The sequence below is a fragment of the Primulina tabacum genome, chromosome 18, assembly GCF_025594145.1.
Source record: "Primulina tabacum isolate GXHZ01 chromosome 18, ASM2559414v2, whole genome shotgun sequence".
In the NCBI taxonomy this organism is placed as follows: Eukaryota; Viridiplantae; Streptophyta; class Magnoliopsida; order Lamiales; family Gesneriaceae; genus Primulina; species Primulina tabacum.
The window spans coordinates 3,646,537-3,666,221 of NC_134567.1; the positions used below are offsets into that span (position 1 = coordinate 3,646,537).

Sequence of the window (19,685 nt, forward strand, 5' to 3'; positions counted from 1 at the left end):
TCCACATCGAATTTTAGCCCCACTAGACATCAAGGATCACATAAATTAGAAATTGTTGCAAAGTCTGGATTTTCACCGAATTATACTTAGTTGAAATACTCATGTCCTTTTGGCACAGCAATATTCACGATGATACGTTTATGCATGACCTTTTTATTCCTAATAACATAATGTAACAAAAATAGAAACATGAAACAAGTATGAGATATGTTTACAGATGAGGTGTTGACACAAATTTTCGCAGCATCTTCTGACAATACGCACAATTCCAACAAAAATTTTCAATTTTACTTATCAATTTTCTGATCATAGAAGTGGCAGCTCCCACACTAGAAGAACATTCTTCAATGGACTCCTCTAGCTAGCTTTTTTCATTTTCTTCTATTTCTGTGTTCATACTTAGAAGGGGTAGCTCCCACACTTAAAGTCCAACCTTCATTGGGCTACTTTAGGTAGCTTTTTCCATCTTTCCTTCAAATCACAGACCCAACAATGTTAATAATTATACTTTAATCTATCGGGTTACTTGTCACATTGATTAGAGATAAGTGACCATTCTTGAAATCTTTAGTGATAAAGTTCACATGTATAGGTGTGAAGTTTTTAGAATGTAATAAGGAATTGTAAGTGCATCAGAAAACTATGCTACACAGTTTCAACACAACATATCACAGTATGTATGAGAATGCAGAATGTCTAATGCTTAAAATGCACATGTATGTTAGGTGTTGTCCGAGATGTTGTAACATCTGAGACAACATCTATGAATGATCAGACAGAACACATGCTGAGAGATTTTCTTAGGTTGGAGAACCTCTCAAAGTCTAATGCTTTTGTGAATATGTCAGCCAATTGGTTATTTGTATCAACAAATTCCATTCGAATCAATCATTTCTCTACTAGATCTCGAATAAAGTGATGACGAATGTCAATGTGTTTAGTTCGAGAGTGTTGTACTGGATTTTTTAAAATGTTTATTGCACTAGAATTATCACAGTACACCACTAAGGGTTCACTCTTAAGCCCATAATCTTCTATCATTTGATTCATCCACAAAAGTTGAGTGAAACCACTTCCAGCTGCCACATATTCAGATTCAGCAGTTGAAAGTGAAACACAGTTCTGTTTTCTACTATGACATGAGATCAAATTATTTCCAAGGTAAAAACAGCCGCCAGAGGTACTCTTTCTATCATCCAAATCCCCTGCCCAGTCAGCATCTGAGAACCCTACTAAATTCGAGTTTGTGTCGTGTGTATACCATAATCCTAAGTCAATAGTTCCGGCTATGTATCGTAGGATACGTTTTACGGCTTTTAAATGAGAAATCTTAGGATTAGATTGGTATCTAGCACACAGACAAACACTAAACATTAAGTCAGGGCAGCTAGCAGTTAAGTACATGAGACTTCCTATGATGCTGCGGTATAAGGTGTTGTCAAAATTTTCGGCAGCATCATCTTTGGATAATTTTTCATTTGAACCAATAGGTGTCTTCATGTGCTTGGTGTTCTCATTAGCAAATTTCTTTATCAAGTTTTTAGCATACTTACTTTGACACAAAAAGATGTCATCATGCATTTGTTTGATTTGCAAACCAAGAAAGAAACTTAGCTCACCAACCATGCTCATTTCTAATGTGGCTGACATGCACTCAACAAAATTATCAGTATGTTTTTGAAATGAGGAACCAAAGATTATATCATCAACATAAACTTGACAAATAAGAATTTCACCTTTGGATTTCTGAATAAAAATGGTATTGTCTACCTCACCTCATTTGAAGCCAATTTCAAGAAGATATTATGTTAGTCTGTCATACCATGCACGTGGTGTTTGCTTCAAACCGTAGAGGGCCTTTTTCAACTTGTACACATGATTCAAATTATGTGGATCTTCAAATCCTTTAGGCTGTCTGACATATGCTTCCTCACACAAGGTACCATTCAAGAATGCACTTTTGACGTCTATTTGAAATAATTTGATTTTCATGTAGCATGCAATGGCTAGCAGAAGCCGGCCTAACTCAATGCGGGCAACAGGAGCGAAGGTCTCATCAAAATCAACCCCCTCAACCTGTGTGTATCCTTGAGCAACCAACCTTGCTTTTGTTTCGAATATGTTCCCTGACTTATCAGTTTTATTTTTAAAAATCCATCTAGTTCCAATTATATTAACGTGGTCAGGAGATGGAACTAGATCCCAAACATCATTTCGAATTAATTCATCAAGCTCATCATGTATAGCATTGACCCAAAACTCATCTTTTAAGGCTTCGTCAACATTTTTAGGTTCACATTGAGATACAAAGCATGGAAAATCTAACCTGTGAGTAAGCCGAGCTCATGCATATAAGTCCAGCCATTTTTCGGTAATCGACTTTCTCTTTCTTTCGAGTTTGGACTTCACCTTGCACACTTCCAATTATTTGAGATGATGAATGATTTTTCTTAATCTTAGTCGGTATATTATGTCCATCATCTGTTGTGTCATCAACACTATTTGCTTCATCCCCAAATTCAGTGACTTCAGTGTCACATTTTGTGCTAGGTGTTGCAACATCTGGGACAACACCTGCATTTTCCAGTATGGTATGGTTTTCCAGAAGATCATCAACGTCATCCTCAGCAGTTTTCTTCTTGAGATCTCCAATTCTTTCGACTTCCATAGGACCCATAAGATCCATGTGAAGTAACTCTAGAAAGCGTGTTGTCCCAGATGTTGCCAACACCGGGTGTGACACGCGAGTCTGTTTTCCTTTTTGACACTCACCTCACACATAGAGTATTCCAGATGAAAGATTGAGCATACCTCGCACTGCCTCGTATTTACTCAGATTTTTCAAGGTTTTGAAATTAACATGGCCGAGTTTTTGATGCCAAAGGTCAAGTTCAGTGATTTGTGCCCGTTTGCACGACAGTTTTTCACCAATTTGGTAGCAATTGTCCGAGGACCTTGAACCTATCATGATGCATATGTTAGATTCATCAAAGACTTCACACGCATGCTTATTAAACTTGACATGCAAATTATCATCGCATAATTGACTTATGCTTATCAAATTTGAGTTTAGTCCTTCAACATGGAGCACATTGTGGAGCTTTGGTAGTCCTTCGACGTTCAAAGTTCTCTTTCCAACAATTTTTCCTTTAGCTCCCCCTCCATAAGTTACTCTGCCACATTTTGTTTCAACATAATCGATGAGATATTCTCTTGACCCTGTCATATGGCGTGAGCTTCCACTATCAAAGTACCAGTAACCTGCAGTGTTAGTTTTTAATGAAGTATAAACAATATTGCAGTGAATTTTTACCTTTGGTATCCACACCTGCCTTACTGTAGGTCGATTCTTGGAGATGTTGCAGAAAGTGTTGTGCAACATCTGAGGCAACATTCGGCTTGACTTTTGGTTCATGCGATCATCCCTGAGTTTAAAACAATATGGCCTGATATATCCAGACTTAAAGCAGTAATGACATACATACCTTCGTTTTCTCTTCTTAGAAACAGGTGCAGTGGGTTGTCTTTTCGATGGAAAGCTTTAGTTTGAAGGTGTAGGTTGTGGCGGTGTGAATGTTTTAGTTTTTCCTTTCACAAAGACAGTGGATTTTGAAGATTCACCAGTTTCATGCACACTGTCTTTGAACCCTAGACCCTTCTTGTCATCTCTTCCCATAGAAAGTATGGATTCGAGCTTTGATGTGCTCGAATTAAACTTGGACAAGGTTTCAGTTGCCTTTTGAAGTTTTTTTTTTGGTCTTTCCCAATTCTAAGTCTTTTTTGCTCAGAATTACTTCAATTTTGGCAACCACGGCTCTTAGATCAGTGTTTTCCTTTACAAGAGTGGAGTTAAGCTTATTTCTTTTGGTCTAATCCTCAAACAATTCTTCATAAAGCTTTTGAACACTCTCAAGAGTCATCTCATCATCATCAGCTTCTGATTCATCATCTCCACTCGAATTTCCAGAAATTGTGGATTTCAAACACACTGATTTTTTGCAGATGTTGCGGCCAGGTGTGGCAACACCTAGGGCAACACCTAAAGGATTCACCTGCAGCATGCGATTTTCTGTCAATAATGCAGTCAAGGAGGTGTGATTGTCTTCATCCTTGGATTTCTCCTCCTCATCAGATTCTTCATCGCTTAGAGATGCATTGTAGCCTTTGTTATTTCGCAATCTGTTGGCACATTCATTTGCATAGTATCCAAACACCTTGCACTCTCTACACTGCACTGAATCATACTTCCTTGAGTTAAATTGTTTTCTGCCTTCATTCCTTGGTTGAGATTGTTGCTTGGCAAGAAACCTTTGTGGTCTTTCAGGTGCAGGAAAACTTGGAAATTTTGAGGGTTGTGCATCCTTCTTCTTATCTCTGATTCATTCAAGTAATCCCCGAATTTCTTTGTGATAAAAGAGATAGAGTCCTCACAAAGGTCTGATTCATTGACTTCTTGGGATATTTAAAGGAGGTCATTGTAGGTGTCATTTGAAGCTTGGAATGCAATTGTTTTCCCTTTATCTTTCTTCTTCATGTCTATGTTTATCTCAAAAGTCTGAAGTGAACTGATAAGGTCTTCCAAAGCCATTTGCATTGTGTCCTTAGCTTCATCTATCGCACAGATTTTTATGTTGAATCTTTCGGACAAAGAACAGAGAACCTTACTAACTAACCGTTCATTAGAGATGGGGTCTCCAAGACTGAACGCCTCATTAGCAATTTCTCGTAGGCGACGATCATATTCCAGTATGTTCTCAGATTCTTCCATCCTCATCATCTCGAACTTGGAAGTGACCATCCTCAGTCTTGTTCGTCGCACACTCTCAGAACCTTCACAGTGTCTTTGTAGAATGTCCCATGCATCCTCGGCCGAGACACAATTAGTAATAAGCCCGAACATTTTCGTATCAACTGTAGAGAAAATGGCATTCAGTGCCTTTGAGTTGTATTTTGAAATCTGCACTTCATCAGTAGTCCAGTCACTCTCCTGATTTTATCAGACTATCACCATCTTCGTCTATTCTCCTTGGTGGAGTCCAACTGCTTAGAACTCTTTGCCATGCTCTTTCATCTATGGATTTTATATGAAACCGGATTTTGACCTTCCATAGACCGTAGTTGGTTCCATCTAAGATTGGTGGCCGAAGTGCGGTGTTTGCGAGTGATAGATCCATTTGAATAGTTTTTCCTGTCAAACAAAAACAAAAACCAGAATCAGCACTTAGTATATCAAGAGTAGGCTCTGATACCATTTGTAAGAACTTATGTTCGACAGATGTGAATAAATATATCAACAGTAGTGTAAAATCGTAAATTTGTGTTTTATCAGAATTAGGTGTTGTGTCAAATGTTACAACATTTAAGACAACATGCATCCGAATATTATATTTTGTAACACAAATTGACTTTAAATAAATATATGGACAAGATTAAATTAGCACAAGTATTTGACAAGATTAAATTAGCACAAGTATAAATACTTGTGCGGTGTCTTATGATAAAAATGAATCACTAAACTGTTTACAAAAACCTATCACTAGTGATTATGACAAAAATCAATTCCCTCAACAAGTTGAGAAAATAAACATCTTTCTAAAACAAATAATTAGAATAAAACTTTAGCAAGAAAGCAAAAAACGTGATGCCAAAAGAGAATCCACGAAAACAATCTTCAGCCAACTTCTTTACGGATGTTGTCTGCAGATGTTTCCAACATTCAAGACAACACGTGATCACCACTCTTAAACAGCAATGACTTCGAGAATTATTTGGATCTGAAAATCTCCACTTCGTGTATGTATGTATGATTGATTGGAAGAAGCCATAACAAAGTCTTGTTTCTCTTATTTATAGATTTTCTTTCTCCTATAAGAATTTAATGAAAACAAAACTCTTCTCAAATCTTGATACATAATTATCTCATTAAATACCATATTTTCTAGAAAGACAAAATTACAATAAATATTAACCAAATCAAATTAATCATGGAAGAGATAATATTTAGGGAAATTATTTTAAGTTACGAAATCGTGTTTATTAGAGAAAATATATTTTCCTTCAAAAAATATTCTAAAATTTTTTTATTAATTAGGATGAAAATTGAGATGTAATTATCATGTTATTCTAAGTTGAAACTCTAATAAATATATATTTATTTTTTTGTAATTTTGAAATAGTATTCTCATTTTGAAATAGTTATTATTAAGAATACTTCCTTTTTTTAAAACATTACATGAAATAAATGATAAAACAGTAAAAAAAATAATGGACTCGAAATCGAATCATAATACTTAACCAAGTATCTGATTCAATTTAATACTAGTTCGGGAATGAGAATCGGAGCCAGGAATCGGAATCAGAATCTAGAAATCTTGAACATCCCTGTGTCCCATGATATACAAGGAATTGATTCCTAGAACTCTACAAATTTGTTATTGAAATTAAATTATTGAAAATGAAGCAGAAAATCATTAGGGAATTTAATTATTAATAATGTATAAATTCTTTTTAAATAGAACTAGTAGCTTTTTAAATAGAACTAGTAGATATAAAAATGAAGGAAGCATATAGAAAATCATTACACTCTGACTTGACTTCTGACGCGCGTTTCGACGGCGAGTGTCGTCACGCGCCTCTTCCCCAAATATATTCGTTTCCTACCACTAATCGAGTTCATCATTGCCATTTTCTAGTTCTTTCAAATTCAGGATTTTGTTTTCTGTTGAATCTGATTATAGCCTCTTAATACTTGATTGGACTCGTTGTTAAAGGGAATCGAATTCGAATCTCGAATCCAGAGTCCGGTCTTTTTCATTGTGGATCATCCCAAACAGGTCTGACTGAAGTTTTTTATTCCTCTTGTTTTGATTAATCCAATTCCGAGGGTTTTTGTTGCATAATTACGATTATTATCAGTAATCACTGTCATGGATTGCGCTAATTTTTAAATTTTCGCGGACTTTTTTTTTATCCCGCCGATAATGTTTGAACGCGTTGATATTGCTATTTGTGATAAGCAACTGGGTTTGATTCTGATGGTAAAAAGGTAGACTCTGTCCTTCGTTGTTCCAGTTGCCAAAGTGGGGAAGGGAGGGGGAAAGAAAAAAGCAGTTCGACAAAGCAGCTTTATAATTTAGTCGAAATTCTTATTCGAGATTAATTTAGTTTAAATAAACTTTTTTATTTATATAATAATTTTAGTAGTTTCCCACGTTCAAAAATGAAGTTTAAATTTTCGTTTGTGTTGTTTATTACTTTCACTCTTCTTTGGGTTTCGAATGTTTATTAATTTGGTTTAATTGGGGTATATACTTAAAGAAAGGTATTCAGATTTCAGGGGTTAAAGTTTGTAAGGTTTTCTTTGTTTGGGAAGTACTATTTTCTTTTACAAGTTTCTGATGTACTAGTATTTAGCAGATCATTATTCCGCATGCTTGCATTGATGCATTGCATATTCAATTTTGGATTATTTTTTCTGTGATGCAATCACGCAATAAGAGTGCAAAAAGGAGGAATTTGAAACGTTCAAGAACGTCTCCTCAAGATATGCCTGCCACCGACACAACTGCCTCGAACTCTCTGGATGATTTCAATGTATTCCCCATTGAAGAAATAGTTCAGTACCCATTACCAGGTTACGGTGCACCAATTTCGATCAGTTTTAGCCCTGATGATAGTTTAATAGCGTACTTGTTCAGCCCTGATCAGACATTAAATAGAAAAGTGTTTGTATTTGATCCCAAGACTGGGAAGCATGACTTGTTTTTTAGCCCACAAGATGGCGGACTTGATGAAAATAATTTGTCTCCGAGGAGAAATTGAGAAGGGAGCGACTAAGAGAGCGTGGCTTGGGTGTTACACGATATGAATGGGTTAAGACGAGCTCGAAGAGAAAAAGACTTATGGTACCTCTACCAGCTGGGGTGTGTTTCCTAACTTCTCAATTTGTTTTCTGTTTCTGGAATTCTGTTATAATAGAATGGTGACCTTGAAGTTTATTTAGTGAAATGTGAGCCCCACACCTTTTTAACATGCTGTGTGAAGTTGTGAAAAAGTTAGTTTTCTCAAGTTATAAAGCATTGTATTATTGGAACTGAAAAATATAAATGTGACTAGGAAAATTGGTCACAGCTTGGCGCTTTTCTTAAAACTTGACTTGTTTTGTGGTCTTGTATTAATTAAAACTTTCGTCTCTGATTTTGGGTGGGACAATGAACAATCAATTATGCATGTTATATAACAATTAATGTGTGATAAAGGGTATATGGCTATTGGATACACAAACACTGAATGCAAGTTCACTCCATGTACTCTATTCTTGTCCTAAACTGTCTGTTTAATTATCATGAGACGAAAATCAAGCTTTCTGTAGGTTGCCATAGTCGCATATAGTAATCCATCTCTATAACATATTGGCAGATCTATATACAGGACTTTGCTGTTCAACCAGAGATTAAGCTTCCTAACACCTCTTCCTCGCCAATTATAGACCCACATATCTCCCCTGATGGCACCATGCTTGCTTATGTGAGGGACAATGAGCTTCATGTGTTGAACCTTCTGTACAACGTGTCAAAACAATTGACTTTGGGTGCTCATGAAAATACTATAGTAAGCCTTGGATCCATTTTAATTAAATTGGTTTCTGTTTTCCTCTTTAATTAATGTCCTCGCCATGGTTTTTTCCCCATTTGGATTTTTGTTGTTGAAGTGCACCTGATTGCTTCCGTAAAAATGCTTGCAGATATCTTAACTTCTTTCAGTTTGCCTTTAATAAGGTAAAGTAGATTTCATTTTTTGAATTCTGAGAAAGAATGCACAGCCGATAAATGAGTATTAAAATTTTGTGTTGTCTTACTTTTTACATCTGAATGAGTACTAATTTTGAAGTTGGGGATGTTCAAAATGAATAACATAAAATGAATTTGGGAAGGAATCAATGCTGAAATAAAAGTGCAGAATGACTGAGAAAATCGGTAGGGAGATAGGTAAATGCATGACACTATCTCATGCAGTTTGAATTGGACTTGTCAAGGGAAATATACTTTTTCCCTTAACTTTTCTTAGAAAATGTATCAGTAAACAACCAGTTGTTTGTATTGGATACAGCTGCAACCTAATCCTCCATAGTCACGAAGAATGGTCACAGTGGCGTTCTATGTTGCATGGATATGGGTAAAAGATAAACGATACGGATCGGCAATACAAAAAATTTTGAAAATATAAGACACGATACGGTTGGGATACGACAATTATTAAAAAATATATAAATATTATATATATATATATATATATTTAGTATAAAATTGTAGAAATATAAATGTGTGTATATATATATATATATACATTTATGTAAATATATACAATACACAATTTCAGAGCAGTTATTTAAAAAGGAAAAGAATTTTTTTTGACGAAACGTATATGAAAACGCATCTGTGGCGTGTCCTCGCCGTATACAAAACGTATCCGACTGGTTAACCCTAAAAAGTCAACGACACGGATTTTTCGTATCCGCGTGTCGTATCCGTATCCGTGTCATATCTGTGCCTGATACTTCAGAATTTTTTTAAGGTGTCCGTGCTATATAGCTGACATTTGAGGCTGGGTCAAATTTTCATTTGATGGTTGTCAGACCAAAATTTACTTTTTTTTCGACTGCACCGCCTATGCATGAGATGACTGTTTTAGACGGTCCAAGCTATATGGCTGTGGGCAGGCGGTCGAGACGACGAGCACGCGGGCCAGGTGTGACAGTGAACATTTTTAAGTTGTAGTCGATAAATTTTAAAACTTAGTCAAAGTTAACTAATTTTAAAAATCAAAACCCTAGTTATTTAAATCACACCCTACTTTATTTTTTGGTTCTCACTCCTTCTCACTATCAACCACTAAGCCCACCACACAAACTATCTGTCGCCGCCGCTCGCCGCCACGGGAGAATGATAATGGAGGCCTCGGGAGCGGATGGAGTGCTACAACCAAGTTGGAGTGCAAGGAACATCCCCATTAGAAAACTTGACGAAGATTTAGATACTTCGAAGGAGGAGAATGAAGAAGATGTTGATTTTGAGTCCGATGATGAGAGAATTATGAATGTAGTAGATCATACATATGTAGATGATAAGGAAGATTAGTTATGTTTAGTCTAGTACTTGTTCTAATGATGGATTGAAACTTTGAAATTTAAAAATTAAAACTTAGGTTTGTAGTAAAAGTAATTATATTCTTTGTAAGCATAATAACATTAATATGATGATGAATTTTTATTAATTATCTTGTTAGTTTGTATTTATATATTTATTTGCACATTATCTAAGTGATATTATATTGTATGAAATTTCATTATGTTTAAACATTATTTAATTACACATCTTACATAAAAAATATGACTGTTTGTGATTATATTGCATGATTATATATGATTATCTATTAAAAATCATTTTAAAAATTCAACCGCCTCGGCCGGCGATCACTAACCGCCCCGCCACCGTCTCCCGCCATTTGCAACATTGGGTATTTTGTTGCTCTTCTAGCAAAGACAGGTGTTTGTTCCTAACAATCCCTCAAGAAATGCACCAACTTACAATCATGGAAATCAAACACTTGTCTTTATCTCTAATATCAATGGATGATCCAACCGCTTTCCATTAGATGAAAAGTTACCATTGATCGTAATATTGCAACTCATATTTTTTAAACTTTACAGCAACATATACACACTACTTTTTGGTCGTCCTTCGGCAGGTCAGCTATTGCTTTTCAACTAGGTTGATGCCTATCTCATGTTTAGTTTCTACAATGTGTTTTGGTGCAATGAAAATGTTGAATTTGTTCTATTGTTTAGTGATGGACTGCCTTGTTTTTTTCCCAGACACACGGACTTGCTGAGTATATAGCCCAGGTGAGATCCTTGTTGAGTCAGCATTTACATTCTTCTCGAAATAAATGCCTTTTTTCCCCTACACATTCAGAAGGAGCCCAATTTTTAGTTGCATACTCAACAAGGCTCATGTTTTCTGGCTGTAGGAAGAAATGGAGAGGAAGAATGGTTACTGGTGGTCACTAGACAGCAAACTCATTGCATTCACTGAGGTTGATTCATCAAACATACCTCTGTTTAGGATCATGCACCAAGGAAAAAATTTTGTGGGTTCAGATGCACAGGAAGACCATGCTTACCCTTTTGCTGGCAGTTCAAATGTAAAAGTTCGTTTGGGCGTTGTTCCTGCTGCTGGAGGACCAGTTAGTTGGATGGATCTTGTCTGCGGAGGAGGGGGCCAGGAAGATAATGAGTATTTGGCACGAGTGAATTGGATGCATGGGAATATTCTTACTGCTCAGGTTTTGAATAGAAAACATTCTAAATTAAAGATTATCAAGTTCGACATTAAAACTGGTGAGAGGAAAGTCATCTTTGAAGAAGAACATGAAACGTGGATCAATCTGCACGATTGCTTCACCCCACTAGACAAATTACCGGGCAAACCATCCGGGGGGTTTATTTGGGCCAGCGAGAAAACTGGATTCCGCCATCTATATTTGCATGATTTGGATGGGGCGTGCTTGGGACCCATTACCCATGGTCATTGGATGGTTGAGCAAGTTGCTGGTGTAAACGAGGCTTCTGGCATAGTTTATTTCACTGGAACTTTAGACGGTCCTCTGGAATATCATCTTTATGGCACTAACTTGTTCCTGAATGGGAGCCATTCTGTACAAACTCCATTGAGACTGACCCATGGAAAGGGAAGGCATGTCGTTGTGCTTGATCATCAATTGCAGAGGTTTGTAGATATCCATGATTCCTTGAGTTTGCCTCCCAAGGTTTCCATACACTCGTTACACAATGGGAGCTTGATTTTGTCTCTTTATGAACATCCAGCCGACATTCCCAGATTTAGAAAACTCCAACTCGAGCCTCCAGAGGTAATTCAGGCAGAGGCAAAGGACGGAACTACTTTGTATGGAGCGTTATACAAACCAGACGAAGCAAAATTTGGACCACCACCGTATAAAACAATGATTCAGGTTTATGGTGGTCCTAGTGTACAACTAGTCTCTGATTCTTGGATAAATACAGTTGACATGAGATCCCAATATCTGAGAAGTAAAGGAATATTAGTCTGGAAGGTATTTGTTAGGTGACCTAATTTTTCATTTTAAACTCTCGATTCATGTCATTTGCTCTCACTAGTACAAGTATAAGACACATCTTCACTACCTTTAATCTACCTTCTTATTGTGCAATTGTGGCCCTTAATGAACCCTAAATATACATGTTAAAATATTAATTATTATTTGAAACCACCTATGCTCAATGCATGTCATTTGCACTCTTTGGTACAATAATATGAAGACACCGGTTGGCTTGTAAGATGAGATGATGAATGACTTGCTAGTAAATTGCAAGACAAAGATCACGTAATTATTTTTTAACTTTAGTTATTGTAAAACTTGAGTCAAATATTGGATAAATCAAGGATGTTCAACCTTATCCTTTGCACCAAATAATGTCTTAATGTAGTATTGTATTGTACAATTTGCGGTCCTTCATTGAACTTTATAGATACCTGTTAAGATATAAAACTACTGTTAGAAACCATTTCATTCAAAAGCTGGGAAAAGTGGTCTTCAATGCAGTATTGCGTTGAGCCAAGGGTGACATGTTCAAAGTCCTGGTGCATAAGACCCCTTATGTAAATTAGTTTGGTTTCGGGTGATCTTGATTACCTAATATACGATCAATATGCATGTTCGTGTTAGATATTAAATTCAAGCATATATTTCTTAGCCTTTTGACTTACATGCGATGGAATTTAAAAACAATTGTTGTGTGCCACCTTCCATGAGCTTGAGCTTATGGTAATAGTGGTTTCTGACGGTACCAATGGTTTTCAAAGTTTAACTATGTTTAATAATTCGACTCTCTCCAAAAGAAATAAAGACGTTTCTGATTGTTGTTGCTACATTTTCCAGATGGATAATAGAGGAACTGCTAGACGTGGACTCAAATTTGAAGGCGCAATCAAGGACCACTGTGGCCAGATTGATGCAGAGGATCAGCGAACTGGAGCTGAATGGCTCATCAAGCAGGGATTAGCCAGACTTGGTCACATTGGGTTGTGTGGATGGAGTTATGGTGGATATCTCTCGGCCATCACACTAGCAAGATATCCTGAAGTTTTCAAATGCGCAATTTCTGGTGCACCGGTCACATCTTGGGATGGGTATGATACTTTCTACACCGAAAAATATATGGGTTTACCTCATGAAAATGAATCAGGATATCTGAATAGCTCGGTGATGCATCACATTGGAAACATGAAAGGGAAGCTGTTGCTAGTTCATGGGATGATTGACGAGAATGTGCATTTTAGGCACACGGCTAGGCTGGTGAACGAGCTTGTGGCGGCTGGTAAGTCTTACGAATTGTTGATTTTTCCCGATGAACGACACATGCCTCGTAGGCTTAGGGATCGCATATATATGGAGGAGAGGATATGGGATTTTATCGAGAGAAGCTTGTAGACGGCTACAGTTTGTTGAGTGATGTGAATATGAAGCTCTTCTTGTTCAGGAAGATTCGTTTTTGGATGCTTGTACCACTTAAATTTTCAGTCGTTACCGCTTTCATTTCAATTCAAGCCACTGAACAAAGAATGCCTTTCATTTCTATAAAATATGTTCTAAATTATTACTTGCTGTTGTGAAAAAGTAAAAATTTATGGTAAAAAGTAAAAATCTCAAACTCTCAAAATTTATCAAACTACACACTTTATAATATTTTTTTCTCTACTCAATTATGATTTTCTTCACAAATGAGAGATTTATTTATAGGAAATCTTTACAAATAATCCAAAAATAAAATACAACATTACCTACATCATCACACACTAATTTTCAATATTTACAACTCTTATTTTCAACATTCAAATATTCAATACACACATTTTAAATATATTTTTCAACACTCCCCCTTGTGATGATGATCATAATGATTGTCTTCATTACGTGTTTTTATACTGTCTCGTTAAAAACCTTACTAGGAAAAACCCATTGGGATAAAAACCATAGCAAGGAAAAAAGAGTGCAGTCACGTAAACTCCCCCTCATGTTGACACGAACAATTCTTCACAAATTTCGTAGATTGCGCATCCCAATACTATATATATGATTTCTGAATATTGACGTAGGAAGCGCCTTTGTGAAGAGATCTGATTAATTTTCACTTGATTGAATGTGACGAACATCAATACATTTATTCTTCTCAAGCTCCTTGGTGAATGCGAAGAACTTAGGAGGAATATGTTTAGTTCTGTCGCTTTTTATGTATCCTTCTTTCATTTGAGCAACACATGCAGCATTATCTTCATATAGTATTACAGGCTTCTCGTCGAATGATAATCCGCATGAGATTTGGATATGTTGGGTCATTGATTTTAACCACACACATTCACGACTTGCTTCATGTAGTGCAATAATCTCGGCATGATTTGATGAAGTTGTTACGAGCGTTTGTTTCTGTGAACGCCAAGAAATTGCAGTGCCTCCACGAGTAAAAACATATCTAGTTTGGGAACGTGTCTTGTGTGGATCAGATAAGTATCCAGCATCGGCATAACCAATTATAGTTGGATTAGTATCTTTTGAATACAAAAGTCCCAAGTCTGTCGTTCCTCGTAGATAACGGAATATATGTTTAATTCCGTTCCAGTGTCTCTTTGTTGGATATGTGCTAAATCTTGCCAACAAATTTACGGCAAAAGATATATCAGGCCTTGTACAATTTGTAAGATACATAAGGGCACCGATAGCACTTAGATATGGTACTTCTGGACCAAGAATATCTTCATCTTCTTCACATGGTCGGAATGGATCCTTTTCTATGTTTAATGATCTAACAACCATTGGAGTACTTAAAGGATTTGATTTATCCATATTAAAACGTTTAAGGATCTTTTCTGTATAATTTGTCTGGTGAACAAACATTCCACATTCTTTTTGTTCAATTTGTAAACCCAGACAATACTTGGTTTTTCCAAGATCCTTCATTTCAAATTCTTCCTTCAAGTATGACACAACTTCTTGAATTTCCTTATTCGTTCCAATGATGTTTAAATCATCAACATATACAGCAATAATTACGCATCCGGATGTTGTTTTCTTAATGAAAACACAAGGGCATATTGAATTATTTACATATCCCTTTTTCATCAAGTGATCACTTAGTCGATTATACCACATTCGACCAGATTGCTTTAACCCATATAATGATCTTTGTAATTTCACAGAATAACATTCTCTGGGTTTTGAACTTTGTGCTTCAGGCATCTTAAATCCTTCAGGGATTTTCATATATATATTACTATCAAGTGATCCATATAAGTAAGCTGTAACAACATCAATAAGACGCATTTCTAAATTTTCAGATACCGCCAAGCTAATCAAATACCGAAACGTAATTGCATCCATCACGGGAGAATACGTTTCTTCATAATCAAATCCAGGCCTTTGAGAAAAACCTTGTGCAACAAGTCGAGCTTTATATCTCACTATTTCATTTTTCTCATTTCGCTTTCGAATAAAAACCCATCTGTATCCAACAGGTTTTACACCTTCAGGTGTAAGGACTATAGGTCCAAAAACATTACGTTTATTTAGCGAATCCAATTCAACCTGGATGGCTTCTTTCCATTTTATCCAATCATGCCGATTTTTACATTTACCAAAAGATTTTGGTTCATGATCTTCATTATCATTTATGATGTCGATTGCCACATTATAAGAAAATATATAATCAATTTCTTCTATATCTTTTCAGTTCCATATTTTTCCAGTATTAATGTAATTGATAGATATTTCATGATTCTCGTCAGTTTGTGGTTCTGACAGAATATTTTCATCATGTGTTTCTTCAGGAACACCATTCTCTATTTTGTGATCATCATGTGTTCTTCAGAACATCATTCTTTATTTTGTGATCATCGTGTTTCTCTATAAATTTTCTTTTTCGAGGATTTTTATCCTTGGAACCGACTGGCCTTTCACGCTTCAGGCGTTTAATGACATCATTAGTATCTTCAATTTGTTTCTTTGGAATTTCAATTCGAGCAGGGGCATTTGCAGCATGTATATATGATTTAGTTACCCCTTTTGTGTCAGCAAATGCATCTGGTATTTGATTGGCTATTCTTTGCAAGTGTACAATTTGTTGTACATCTTTTTCACATTGTTTTGTTCTTGGATTCAGATGTAACAATGATGATACATGCCATGTAATTTTCTTTTCGGTATGTTTCTGTTCTTCCCCTAATATTGGGAAGATTTCCTCATTAAAATGACAATCAGCAAAACGTGCTGTGAACACGTCGCATGTCTGAGGTTCAAGATATCGAATGATTGATGGACTATCATAACCGATATAAATTCCAACCTTTCTTCGAGGTCCCATTTTCTTTCGTTGCGGTGGTGCAATAGGCACATACACCATACATCCAAAAATTATCGGATGAGAAATGTCTGGTTCTTTACCAAATGCAAGCCGCAATGGGGAGTATTTATGATATGCACTTGGTCTGATGCGAATTAATGAAGCAGCGTGTAAAATTGCATGTCCCCATATAAAAATAGGGAGCTTTGTTTTCATAATCATTGGTCTAGCGATCATTTGCAGACGTTTAATCAATGATTCAGCCAATCCATTCTGTGTATGTACATGAGCAACATGATGCTCAACAATGATTCCCATAGACATACAATAATCATTGAAAGTTTGGGAAGTAAATTCACCAGCATTATCAAGTCTAATTTTCTTGATTGTATAATCGGGAAATTGATTCCTCAATTTTATTATTTGAGCAAGTAATCTTGCAAATGCAACATTTCGAGTTGACAATAAACATACATGTGACCATCTGCTGGAGGCATCAATCAATACCATAAAGTATCTGAATGGTCCACATGGTGGATGGATTGGTCCACAAATATCACCCTGAATACGTTCAAGAAACATTGGTGATTCAGTTTGGATTTTGGCTGGTGATGGTCTTATAATAAGTTTTCCAAGAGAACATGCTTTACATTGAAACTTATTATTCTAAAAGATCTTCTGGTCTTTCAGCGGATGACCATGTGTATTGTCTATAATTCTTCGCATCATTGTTGAACCAGGATGTCTCAATCGATCATGCCAATTGGTTAATATTGAAGAATTATCAACTACCATGTTTGATTCAATCGGACTTATATGTGTATAATGCAATCCAGTAGGGAGCATTGGTAGTTTTTCAATCACATATTTCTTTCCTGATTTATATGTGATAAGACACTATATTTCTTATTCCCTTCATTCATTGTTTGAGTATCATACCCATGGGAATATATATCATTAAAACTCAACAAATTTCTTTTCGATTGTGGTGAATATAAAGCATCATTGATCAAAAATTTTGTACCATTAGGTAACAAAAATTGTGCTTTACCACATCCTTTAATCAAGTCTACAGGACCTGATATTGTATTCACCGTTGTTTTTGTTGGTTTTAGTTCCAAGAAATATCTTTTATCTCGGAGGATAGTGTGCATTGTACCACTATCGGGTATGCAAACTTCAGCTTTGCTCATAGCATTTTCCATTTTTTGAACTTCAAAAAAATATGCAATGAAATAAAATTACTGGCAATATATATTTAAATATAACACATATCATAATTATACAATAAAACATTATATGGATACATGAAAAATAAATTATTGTACATTTATATTCTAGCACTATATTGTTCATTTTCAGAGAAATCATTGAGAAAATCTGCAGCATCAATATTGTTCATTTCTATCACACCAACAGTATTGATCATTTCCAGAGAAATCATTCATAAAATCACCAGCATCAAAATGAGTTGAATCACTCAAATAGTCACTGCGTTCAGTGAAGTTGGTCTCCTTTTCTTTCCCCTTTAATGATTCTTTATAAAGTTTACAAAGGTGTTCAGGGGCTCGACAAATTTTGGACCAATGTCCTGAAGTACCACATCTGAAACAAGAACTTTCATATCTTTTTGAGTGATTCTCATTAACACTTGTATTCTCATGATGCCTTTTCTGTGGATGGTTTGGGACGCTCTTTTGAGATGAATTATAAAAATAACTATCTCTATTGTTTTCAAAACCACGGACCTCGACCACGACCACGGCCAATTCCACGTCCACGTCCACGTCCACGACCTCGACCTCGACCTCGACCAAAACCTTGTCTTTGAATTTGATTTTGGTTTCCAGGTTTAAATTCATTTTTACTTACAGCATTTACTTCTGGAAATGCTGTTGATCCAGTGGGTCGGGACTGATGATTTCTCATTAATAGCTCGTTGTTTTTTTCCGCCACAAGAAGACAGGCGATGAGTTCAGAATATCTCGCAAATCCACGTACTCTATATTGTTGCTTGTAGAGTAATATTTGATGCATGAAACGTGGAAAATGTTTTTTCAAGCATTTCCGATTCTGTGACCTCATGTCCACAAAATTTTAGCTGCGAGATTATTCGATACATCGTTGAATTATAATCGCTGACTTTCTTAAAATCTTGGAATCTTAACATATTTCATTCATCACGGGCGGTCGGAAGTATAACTTCCCTTATATGTTCAAATCTTTCTTTCAATCCTTTCCACAAAGCCATGGGATCTTTTTCAATTAAATATTCACATTTCAATCCCTCGTCGAGATGTCGACGCAAAAATATAATGGCTTTTGCCTTTTCTTGTGATGTCGATATACCATTTTCTTTTATTGTCTCACTTAGACCCAATGACTCAAGATGCATTTCTACATCGAGAGTGCATGGCATATAATTTTTTCCCGTGAAGTCGAGCGCAACAAATTCGAGCTTTGTCAAATTTGACATGGTGGTACTAAAAAAAATTACGATACATTTTATTAGTTAATGAATATTGCAATACAAAGTAATGGATAAACAACAAATACAAGCATTTGTAAAAATAAAGAAAACACACGAGGAGGATATTCTCCGATAAATAAAAGACTCGTGAGTATGATAACCAAAATAATTAAAAATAACCTTGAGAAAGCCATCTTCTTTTTTATTCGAAAATTTAGTGAAGAATAATTTTTAGAGAAGAAGAGAAAGTTGGAGTGATTGAATGTGTTTATGAGATCATATTTATAGGGCAAAAACTAGCCGTTTTGTTACCGTTTATGACCGTTGGTGTATAAAAAAATAAAGGTATGTATTTGTATAATTTTATGGTAATAATATGGTGTATATAATATTAGACATATTTAAATAATTATGTATATCATATCATATTATTATAATGATGTGTCATAAGATATTTTATTTAAAAATCTTATAGGCTTTTATACTTGTCGTATCCCTTACCGGGAGTGTGGGATGTCGTCTTAACATCCTCCCAGGATTTATAACAAGTTTTTGAAAAATTTATTTTTATTATTAATAATAACATTATATTATATATTAAATATATACACAATAAATAAATAACAGTAAAATAAATATTATTACTTTTGTTACCTTTTTCTTCTGTTTGGAGCTTGGAAAAGGATGGAAGACTTTTAGAGCTTCGTGCTGGTAACGTATTGTGAAAAAGTAAAAATTTATGGTAAAAAGTAAAAATCTCAAACTCTCAAAATTTACCAAACT

The 19,685-nt window shown here is 35.6% G+C and overlaps 1 protein-coding gene and 1 long non-coding RNA gene across 2 annotated transcripts; one reads left to right on the forward strand and one right to left on the reverse strand.

Moving 5' to 3' along the window:
* Positions 1-6,692: 6,692 nt before the first annotated feature.
* LOC142532169 (uncharacterized) lies at positions 6,693-7,092 on the reverse strand. Its single transcript, XR_012816530.1, has 2 exons — positions 6,960-7,092; positions 6,693-6,835 (listed from the first exon to the last, which is right to left on the reverse strand). It is a non-coding gene; the product is annotated as an uncharacterized LOC142532169 (long non-coding RNA).
* LOC142532167 (uncharacterized) lies at positions 7,024-13,699 on the forward strand. Its single transcript, XM_075638431.1, is given in 7 exon segments — positions 7,024-7,045; positions 7,498-7,807; positions 7,810-7,922; positions 8,419-8,610; positions 10,874-10,903; positions 11,029-12,132; positions 12,979-13,699. Coding segments are annotated over 6 exon segments (2,253 nt in total). The 5' UTR covers positions 7,024-7,045; positions 7,498-7,545; the 3' UTR covers positions 13,531-13,699.
* Positions 13,700-19,685: the final 5,986 nt, after the last annotated feature.